General features: G+C 37.4%; 1 protein-coding gene across 1 annotated transcript; it reads left to right on the top strand.

Annotated features, from left to right (window-relative positions):
- Positions 1–1,590: 1,590 nt before the first annotated feature.
- Positions 1,591–2,055, top strand: LOC141637216 (uncharacterized). The gene has a single exon (XM_074446781.1). The coding sequence runs from the start codon at positions 1,591–1,593 to the stop codon at positions 2,053–2,055; it is 465 nt and encodes a 154-aa protein (XP_074302882.1).
- Positions 2,056–11,185: the final 9,130 nt, after the last annotated feature.

Genomic DNA, 11,185 nt, shown 5'->3' with positions numbered 1-11,185 from the left:
GGCCTGTCACTAGACAAGAAATCAAAGCTGCCATCTTCTCAATTCCAGACAACAAGGCTCCTGGGCTTGATGGCTTTTCTAGTGCTTTTTTTAAGGATTCATGGGATATCATTGGTACTGAGGTATATGATGCATTCCATGATTTTTTTATCACTGGTAAGTTACTCAAGCAGCTCAACTCTACTATTCTTACCCTCATACCTAAGTGTAAAATGCCTACTCAGGTTTCCCAATTTCGACCCATTGCCTGTTGCAATGTCTTGTATAAATGTATCTTAAAACTCATTTGTGCTAGACTTGCTGATGTGTTACCTGAGTTGGTGAGTAAAAATCAAGGTGGCTTCATCAAGGGGAGGAGCATTATTGAAAATATTTTAGTGTGCCAAGACTTGGTTAAGCTGTACAATAGGCAGTCTAGCTCTCCTAGGCGCATGTTTAAAATGGACTTGATGAAAGCTTATGATTCTGTGAGTTGGCAATTTGTGGTTGAGATTTTGCAAGCCTTCAATTTTCCTCCTCATTTTTGCCATTTGATTATGGAATGTGTCAGGAGTACTTCCTTCTCGATTGCTTTAAATGGTGAAACTTTTGGCTACTTCAAAGGGAAGAGAGGGCTTAGACAGGGTGATCCCATGTCACCTCCGTTGTTCACACTCTATATGGAGTATTTGAGTAGGATACTTATGTGTGCTAATAAGAAGCTGCCTTTCTCCTATCATCCCTTATGTCACAGAATGAAACTAACTCATCTTATATTTGCAGATGATTTGTTATTGTTTTGTAAGGGAGATATTAAGTCTATCATGGTTATTTTAAGATCTTATTCTGCTTTCTCTGTAGCATCTGGTCTGAATATGAATGCACAGAAGTCTTGTGCATATTTTAATGGTGTGAATGACGAGCTCAAGAAGGATATTATCTCAGTTTCTGGTTTTATGGAAGGTAAATTGCCATTTAAATATCTTGGGGTTCCAATCACTACAGGCAGATTGAAAAAGAATGAGTGTGCAGTGTTAATTGATAAGATTGTTAATAGAATTAAGAGTTTGGGATCCAGACGTTTATCCTATGCAGGCAGGCTTGTACTGGTTAATTATGTGCTTGCTTCTCTTTATAATTATTGGGCCTCTATGTTTGTACTTCCCAAAGGAGTTTTGCACAGAGTTGATGCTATCTGTAGAAATTTCTTATGGGAGGGTAGCACAGAGCATAATAGGGCTTCCTTTATTGCTTGGTCAAAAGTGTGTGTCCCTAAGAAGGAAGGTGGATTAGGGCTCAAGCAAAGCCAGATTTGGAATCAAGCTATCATTGGGAAGCTTGTTTGGTGGTTGGCAGAGAAACCAGACAAGCTTTGGGTGCAATGGGTGCATCATGTTTATTGTAAGGATCAAGCTTGGCATCAACATCAACCTACTTCCAGTGCTAGCTGGCATTGGAGGAAGATATGTCAGGTTCGTGATTTAATTCAGGATGGATTTGTTAATCATAGGTTGGATTATCAGTCAGGGTGATTATAAGGTTAGTTCGTGTTATAACTGGTTGAGAATTAAAAGGAATCAAGTTTCTTGGAGCAATGCTGTATGGAATTCAATGGCCATACCAAAACATTCCTTTATAGCATGGATAATTGCAAATGAAGCATTGATGCTGAAACAAAAATTATTCAAGCTTCATATCAGTTCTGATGATTTATGCTGTATCTGTTTGAATCAGCCTGAAACTCATGTGCATCTCTTCACTGAGTGTGTATACAGTCAACAGATTTTACAGCTGATTGGCAGCTGGTTGATTGCTGATTTCAGCAGTCCTTCTATACTTAACAGTATAGCCAGCAAGAGGTGGAGTAAGTTGAGAAAGCAAGTATGCACCATTACTATCTTGGCAGCGTGGTATCAAATATGGTTCAAAGGAATGAAGCCCGGATTAATGGAAAAGTTCAGAGAGCTGTTTATGTTTTCAATTTCATTAAGGCTAGCATCGCTCAACGTGTTCATAGTTGTAAACCTCAAGTCATCTCTGATAAGGATACTTGTTGGTTGTCTAGAGTGCAATTAGTATAAGTATATGCACTGAAATATGTATGGTACTAAAACTGTCTTGTATTGTTGTTCTTCATTGATCAATATAATTTCTTACCTTTTAGCAAAAAAAAAATAATAATGATAAAAAATAAATAAGAATATAAACTTGTTAAGATACAAAAGAGGTTTTACTTTTGTGACCCTATACACCGTAATTTGATGTATGGCTAGCCCATTATCAAGGTGAATATATTCTAAACCAAACTAGAATGATATATCATGTTGATGATGCAAGACTCAAATTGGTATCCCAAGATTAAACCTTAAATTCTGGAATGATGAACGCAAAGAGTTATCGAGTACTCTTGAAACCATTAGATCTTATGGTATACGTGTATCTTGTATTCAAAGCAAGATGTCTCGTGCCTTTTGGTTGAAAAGGAGATCGAGGTTGTAAATCATTGATCCAAAATAGGTTGATCATTTTGTTTTACCAACGATTTAAGTTGACGTTAATATGTTCACTTAATAAGGTAAATAGAGAAATATTTGAAGAAGTTCAAAGAGTTCAAAGAATCACGATCTAGTCGTGATGAGATTATCGAAGTGAAGACTTTGATATAAGCCAAATGAAATGTGATATAGTATCACAAGTTAATCTCTCTTAATACACATTATGGGATAATGTGTGGTTGGATAAGAATTCAAACGCTATTCGATATGGTTTGGACTTCAATCAAGTTACTTTGAGTTACTTGATCCTTTTGAGGATTTTATCATTTTGTCTAAATTATTTTTCCAACTAAATCTAAAACGAATCATATGAAATATGACATGGTAGGGTACCATGTTTGTAAGCTTACACAAGAAACAATCGCTCATTTTTCCCTTTCAATTATCACGAGTACAACGCGTTTGTGGCTGGTGAAGCTGTCTTCTTAAAATACAAGTTTATTTCTAGAAGACAGAGTGGGAGAAAATATTCAAGAGCCACAAATTGTATTGTGCCAAAGAATGTTATGTCTCAATAAACTGGTCTTTCTTGGCTACATGAGACGTTTTGTGTAAAACGTTGTTTCTTCAAAACCTAAGAGGTTAAATTCGTCACTTGTTGAAGATGATGAATTCATGCTACTTTTAAGAAAGTAAAGAGCTTATAACATACAAAGAAATCGTTTGATTCAAGTTGATTACTTCTAGAAAGTAATGAACATATGACTTACATGAAAGTGTTTAAGTCACAACTCAATACAAGGCTTAGAGCCATGAAAATCCGAAATAAATTCCAAGTGAATTGTTAGATATCAAAGCTTAATTGGTTGCAAAGGGTTTTGCACTTGTTGAAATGCTTAAGTCTATTTGGATCTTCTTAGGGATTCCCTTTGCTTCCGCATGATATTAGCATCAAATTAGAAGTCTTATGTTGATAAGATTCATGACTAGTTCAATCAAGTTGAACATATTTGATTGATTCCCTTTGCTTCATTCTTGAATCAATTAAATGAGTAATGATGTATAACACTTCATATACTTTGAGTATGATGAATTGTTTCAAATCGAATTTAAGTAATAGTTACTAAGTAAGCCATAAAATTACCCTTATGTGCTTGCAAAAGCATTAAGGATGTAAAGCAAAGTGTTTTTGATGCAATTTTGTGTAAGGGTGTTACACAAATGACAATTGACAATTGAGATTGCACATGGTTTTCGACAAAACCATAATCAAAACACATTAGGATGGTTAAGATACCATTGTGGCTATGTTATTTAAGAAATAGATTTTCTAGAATCGTTCTAGGCAATAAAGAACAATGAGAAATATTTACAACGGAAATTGAGTACACTTGCAATCATGTGATGTGCAAGAAGGATGAGTCCCGCACACTATGAAAACAGTGGGAGCTATTTTAAGGCATGAAAGCCTATGTCTTGATTGGATCTAGACACGTACTCAGAAAGTTTTGTAATGCAAATGTATACATTACAAAGGAAAACAAGTATGTAGTAAGGCTGAGTAAGGTACAAGAAGTTAATAAAACCTACTAACCAAAGCCTTCTCATGGGCTTAACATGATTAGTCATGTCATATGTCATTTCAATTGCATTGAGATGAATAACTACATATAAGATGAAAATGGATTATAAAATTATGAATTAGTAATCAGGTATTGACTATTCATATGATAATCACATTTGTCGTTCGAGTTTTTGAATCTAAAAACTCTTTTATTACCTTGTTACATCCAAACGGGTTGTAGAGACAATATTGAACCCCGTTAAAGTGAACCCGAATTAACATGGTATTTGCCCATAGTCACTTGTATGAGGTGACGTCTCGAAGTGACTAGAGTGTGACGCGATTGATGGCAAGTTCAAGTGCCATAGAGTCATGTGAGATGACTAGTCGATCACATAGGCAGACTGTTAGGAACACTTTGTCGGGCAGTGACCGCTTATAGAGTTCTAGCAAATTTATATAGCCTGGTAGTGGCGAGAGCTATTATAGTATTCTAATGAGTCGATTCTTTTGACTAAAGACTGTTCGCCTATGGTGGCACAGTTTATGATTAACTTTGATTTGTGTTACTACGACCTTCGTAAATGGGGTCAAATGGGCATATTTTGGGTTATGATGGTTGTGGCTAGTCAAAGGGAATATGTGCGATAGGAATTGTACACCCCCTTGTTAGGGTTATAATAATATCTCAGGGCCACTTGAGGAGTAATGAACTGGAAATGCGTGGCCACGCTCGGAAGGTATCTATGGTAGATAATTCCGGTCAATCAGTTATTCTCCAGATCGAGGAAACCACTCTCGATGTGATCACTTGCAAGTACGACCTGAAAGACACCTTGCATTGAGTGAGAGATAGTAATAGGACAAGAGAATTGGTGACGCACACTTGTCGAGGACAAGTAGGAGATTGTTGGGATAAATGTCCTCCGACAATAATGCGATCACAACTGTCGATCATGATGATCACATGTTTAAATCTCATTTTAAGAATACATGTGGGATGTAATATTTTTACAGTCAACTGGTCCACACATATCAGTAATGATTGGCTGACTAGAGTTTAAAATTACTGTCGTGCGACGGTGGTGATCAGTTGATCCCCTTAGGTCATACCTATAGGGAAATACTCTTAATTGATTATTTAATTAATCGTATGCCGATACGAGTTAATTAAATTGCTTAAAATTGACGGATGATCTTGTGAGTAAAATTAACGTGTCTTACTATAATTCGATTATATTAGATACGGTCTAAGTAATTAAATTGTTTTATTACATGGATAAAATTATTGTTTCCGAAACAATTGAAATAGAAATTGAATGAATAATTTATTATAAATACAAGACGTTGTAATTTATAATTTGATAAACCGTTTTGGTACAAGTAATTACGAATTACTAGTCAATTTTGTAAATGACATATTTTATGAGTATGTTGATTTTTAATATGTTAAAAATACATTACATTGTGACATGTCATGTAACATGTTACATGTGACAAAATTGACAAATGACAAAATAAAATGGACTACCCATTTTATTTTAAGTATACCGAAATAATGGAGGGAGTGTAATATTTATATTGTGTTTTTATCTTCAGTGGAAAACACAATGATTATATCTAACTATTAGCCATGCAAACCTAGCTTTTAAGAAGAGCAAAAATAAAAGGCATTGGGCATGCTACCCAAGGCCAATTATTTCGGCCACCATAGGTAAAAAGAAAAAGAGTTTTTATTTTCATATTTTCATTCATCATTATATAAAAATTTCTAGTGTGAGAAATGATACTCTCTCTATCTTTTGTGAAAATCCTAGAGAAATAAAAACTCACTCATCTATTCTCTCTAAACCGAAAACAAGAGAGAACAAGTAAATATTTTGTGTCAAAATTTTAAGTAAGACTAATCCTAATACTAAATCATATTATTTTAGTCTTTAAGAGTATTCCTTGGGTATTCACTTTTGGGAGAGATTCTATACTTGAATCTTTGTTCATCCATTATTTGGAATTCTCAAGAACTAACAAGAAGGAGATCTTGTTGGTGCCCATAAAACCGAAATCACATAGTAAGGAACATGATTTCTTTTTTACTTCTATTTATGTTTGCATGCATAAGATTTGTAATTATTTTATGACTAAATAATTTCTCACATATATGAATATGTAAATTAATGAGATATAGATTTCTAACACATATGATGGTGGTGCATTACCTCGTTCCGGCAACACACGAGGTTGACGAGGTGCTTCTTCTCTTTGTGGTGGGTTGGGTTGAATCTCGATATCGAGAAGGTAGCTCGGTGTAGGTTAGTACCGACTCAACTCTGGCTCGGTCGGTGGTACGTTCCACCCCATGAGGACAATTGAAGAACATCCCTTTGTAAACCACTCCACACTTCCGGTTCGAGTGTAGGTGCACCACCGGTGGTGGTTGAAGATAGCATCTTCGTCAATCAAAGTACTCCCTTGGAGCTTCTCATAGGCCCCATGACTGTTAAACCCGGGGCAAAGATCATTTGCCAACATTGTGATTAGGCCTCCCATCACAAAGGACATAATGTTAGAGTTCTTTTGAGCATAATCAAAGAGCCTTGTAAGCATCTCAAGGGGCGTGTTGAAATTGTAAGCCCTTGTCCCTTGAACATTTAAGCAGGAGTCTAAGAAGGTCAAGTCAAGAAGGGTGCACCTATCTTGTTCTAGCTTCCCATTGATGGTTCCGGCTATAAAGCGCTCGGCGATCCGAATCACCGGATGTTGGATGGCAAAGGTATAGCATTGTTTTAAGGTAAAGAGTTCCCTCCCCGAAATGGCTCTCCAAATGTGGTTAAAATTGAAGTCGGCGGGCTTATCGGTGTTGTCATTTGGCACTACTAGACCAAAAATGTTTACAAATTGGTCCAAGGTTAACCTATGGTCTTGATTACAAAGTCGGAACTCCAAACAAACACTTCTCCGTGTATTAGTGACGATTCGGAGGCTACACAAAAACTCGAGGGTAAGACTTAGGTAGGTATCTTCATGAGCATAGAATAGCTTCCCGAGACCCAAATCATCAAAGAACATCTCGGTTTGATACCTTATAGCGAGAACTTCTAAAACAGCGGTATCAATAAATTTAGTGGGCTCGTAACGCTTACCTAGCAAATGAATGAATATTTGGCGGTGTTCATCGCATGTGAAGATTACCTCGATGAAGTATTCGAGTTGTTCAACACCTTGTATCACCATATTGTGATGGCCCCTTGCCTCTCTTGGAGTGGATGAAGAAGTACCCTTGCGCTTCTTAGGTGCGGTCTCGGCGGATTTCTTGCCCTTGCCTCTTAGGTTCATCATTTTTGGTTGAAAGTTAGGGTTTTAGGTTGGTTTTTGTGATGGGATTTGTTGAGAGATAATGATGTGAGATTTTTAGTAGATAAGATAAGGAAAAAGAGGGATGGTGGGGGTGTATATAAAGGAGATGGGGTGGGAGACGACCGGACCAGGGCCGGGCTCGGGCGGATGATTCGAAAATCCGGCTAGAAATTGAGCAAACCCGAGCGTCCCGTGTGAGAGACTAGCATCTTGAGGCAGCAATCCGAGCGTCTTGCGCTGGAGATGCGCGGATTCACAGTCAGGGAGCTGTGTAAAATTATACCCGGCTGAAGACGAGCAGATCCCTCGGCAGACGAGCATCTCTGCTCAGACGAGCGGATCATGCAGAATCCGCTTGGATCCTCATCGAGTGCAAGAAATTTCTCATGGCGTTGTTCAGGACTAGCGTCTCAAGGACAATTCGTGCGTCTTTTGGTGGAGACGCGCGTCTTCTTGACAATCTGGGCGAATTCATAAACAGTGCTGATTCGTGCTACTAGCGTGGCTCAAGACGAGCGTCTTTCTGTGAGGACGGGCGTCTTGTGTCGTTCTTCATTAAACACTTGTTCCTTTCTTTTAAAATGTTTCCCTTGTACCCTTTTGTTATTCCTTCTTATCATTTTCTGAAAATATGCTCAATGAATGGGTAAGCAACCCTCTCTCACATCTCTCATGCAAGAAAAATAAAGGTATATACAATATTATACAATGCGAAAATTATGGGAAGGCATATTTTACAAATGGTGGTTTGAGATAGGACTCCACCAAACTAGTTTGAACTATTGAAATTCTTTGCTTTGTCCATAGAGCTCAAGGCTCTTAGAAGAAGATCAAAGGCTTGTGAGCAAGCTCCAGATAAACATAAGTATGGGTTGCTCCAATTAAATACGAAATTTGGCCAAGGAAGCTTGTCATATATTCTTTCTTTCACTTTGCCCATAGCACTTGAGTCTTTGCAATGCTTCAAAGCAACTAGCCCATGATTCTTGTCAACATGAGGAATGAAGTACGGCTCATTCTCCTTCGGAGACTTCCGCTTACCAACCTTTTATTCAATTTTGGCGATGACGATAGCACTTGGATTATTCAATCCTTCCAAGGTAGAAGGAGAATTCTCGTGGCATTGATGACGGAGTACCTTTGGTGTTGAAATTGTGGGTGCCAAATCTCCATAAGTAAGTTCATTTGCAAGTTTGTTCTTGAGCTTTTCTTCCAAGTACCTTTTATATGATGTTTTGATCTTTTGGAGAAGGTCCACCAAATCATCCCCAACAATCATAGGTTCCATGGTGGGTGCAAAAAGACTTTCATGGCCGATAGGAACGAGACATTCACTCTCTTCATGATATGATATATCAAATTTCTCAAGGATGGGCTCCTCAAGTAAGGTAATTTCACAAGTCCATTCTTCTTCCCTATTTCAAAGGTTCTTGTAAGACAGATATTCATCATAAGCTTTTTTTATGATCTTGTCATCACGGCTATCTTCATAAGAATCATAAATAGGGGCTTTATCTTTCCTTAATAGTTCATCTTCCACCATCTCAATATTCACATCAAAAGTTACACCCTCATACTCACAAAGGTTAAGAGTATTTGGCGTACTCAACCTCATATCTTCTTCATCAAACACAACACTTTCATATTCACAAGAGCTCAAGGAGATTGGCTCTTCCTACTTATCATCTTCCATATCAAAGGTTACTTTTTCAAAGTCGCATTCATAGGTATTGTCTAAAGGGTGGTGAGGGGTAGTTATTTGGCTTTCTTCATTTGGAAAATTTGAATTTCCAACTCCTCACCTTGGGTAACAATGCCTTGAAGAACATTGTCCCTATTTTGGCTCTCCTCTAGCAATTGTTTGAAGAAGTTTTGTTGGTCTCCCATCATTTGGAGAATCACATTTTGAATGGCAAATTCATGCTCAATTTCTTGTTGTGGGTGTGTGTGAAAGTGGTTGTATTGTGGCATTTGAAATTCATTGTAAAGTGGATATTGGATGTGGTTATTTTGGTGGGAAAGTTTGGGGTAGTAGTTAGGATTTTCGTTGTATGAGTAGTAAGGTAGGTTTGTGTTGACTTGCTCCACAAACTCCCCATACCCATAGTCACACTCAAAAGATCCACCACATACTCCATATGTCAAGTCTTGATCCATCATAGCTAAGACAAGGAAACAACTACAAGCACGGAAACTACAATAAAATGGTAAGAACGAACCTTAAGGAACAAGTTCCTCAAGATTAAAGCATAATTAAAATAGACAAACAAGGAAGAACTTAATCACATAACACCGTCCCCGGCAACGGCGCCATTTTGATGGTAAGAGCGTCGTTGGGGCTCTCAATCAAACACATTTATATTCTCAACAAACAACTAGTTAGTGGTTAAGTCGAGGTCGAACCATGGGACGGTGTGCTTTAGGTTCTAAGTCTATCTGTCTTAATTTTTGCTAGTGTCACAATTGGTTTGGGTTTGTAGTTGTGTTCTAGACTAATGCAAGCAATAAAGTAAAACAAGTAATAAAAGGAAGGATGTAAACAAATGATTAAAGATGCTAGAATATCATGGGTTCATAGGAGACTCATGGGAGTTGATCATATGAACAAGTTCTTAATTATATAGCAAGCACTTATTGTTGTGATGGGATCGAGTTGGTGTATAATCTTACAATCCCTAAGAAGTTTTGGGTCCCGGAGCCAAATCGATTAGATTGTACAATACCTACAAATCGACTTAATCCTTCCTATTCAACTCTAAGCATGGTCTAATAAGGCTCGAGTTAGTTTTTATGCTTACGAGCCTCATTAAATAGATAGGTGATAGGTAGAAACAACAAGGATTCATAGGCTCGCATTTCATCAAACATAACAGGTGCATAAGTTGAAATCATAACAAGCAAGCAAATAAATCATGAAAACATATTAGATTAAGCATGAATCATTTCCCATGTTGGTCTCCCCTAATTCCCCATTAACCCTAGCTAAGGAAACTACTCACTCATTATCATAGGAAACATGTCATTAATGGTGTCAATCATCACAACAAGTATAAACATGATAAGGGAATGAGGAAATAAACAATAAAGAGTAAAGAGTACAGAGATTATACCAAACTTAAGATGAATAAATGGAAAGGAAAGAATAATAGAAGAGAACTTGATTGTTTGATTAAGAGTTGTCAATTCTTCAATAATAACCCAATAATCTTCAATTACCCAATAATAATAAACTTGAACAATGATTAAGAAAAGATTAATATCGAATGGTTGAGATTCATCTATTCTAATTTACTCCTAATCTAATCTAAGGGTTGCCTCCACTAAGAGGACTCTCTCTTTTAATTATTACAAATGGAGTATATATAGTATTACATCATTAGGTTAAGCAACGGTGGATTAGTAAATAACAATGCTAAGTTGTAACTAGGGAATTGCAAGTCTCGAGGGAGATGCGCATATTACGTAGAAGGGGTTCGCTCGTCTTGCTAGGGAGACGCTCGGATCAAGATTCAATGATTCGCTCGGGCCGCTCGGATCTTGATAGGGCAATCCGCCCGTCTTATGCATAAGACGCACGGATCCTGCAGCAGTTCGCCACCGTCTTTCTTTAGGGCCTATGATCTACGTATACTCTTTATTTTTGCTTCATTGGTCATTGCTCTTGCCTCCTCTTTATACTAGTCCAATCAAGATCGTCAACAAGCTTCCAAATATGCACGGGAGGCGGGAATTCCGCCTCATTGTCTTCTTTCCTATAAGACATATAAAATGCACTAGGAAAGCAAAATAGGAA

The sequence above is a fragment of the Silene latifolia genome, unplaced genomic scaffold, assembly GCF_048544455.1.
Source record: "Silene latifolia isolate original U9 population unplaced genomic scaffold, ASM4854445v1 chrun_scaffold_16, whole genome shotgun sequence".
In the NCBI taxonomy this organism is placed as follows: Eukaryota; Viridiplantae; Streptophyta; class Magnoliopsida; order Caryophyllales; family Caryophyllaceae; genus Silene; species Silene latifolia.
Note: the sequence above shows the minus strand (reverse complement) of the source record. Positions and strands in the feature narration are given on the sequence as shown.

What these genes read in the sequence shown, in the direction of transcription:
- LOC141637216 (XM_074446781.1), top strand. Translation starts at nt 1,591, where the DNA reads ATGGCCATACCAAAACATTCCTTTATAGCATGGATAATTGCAAATGAA.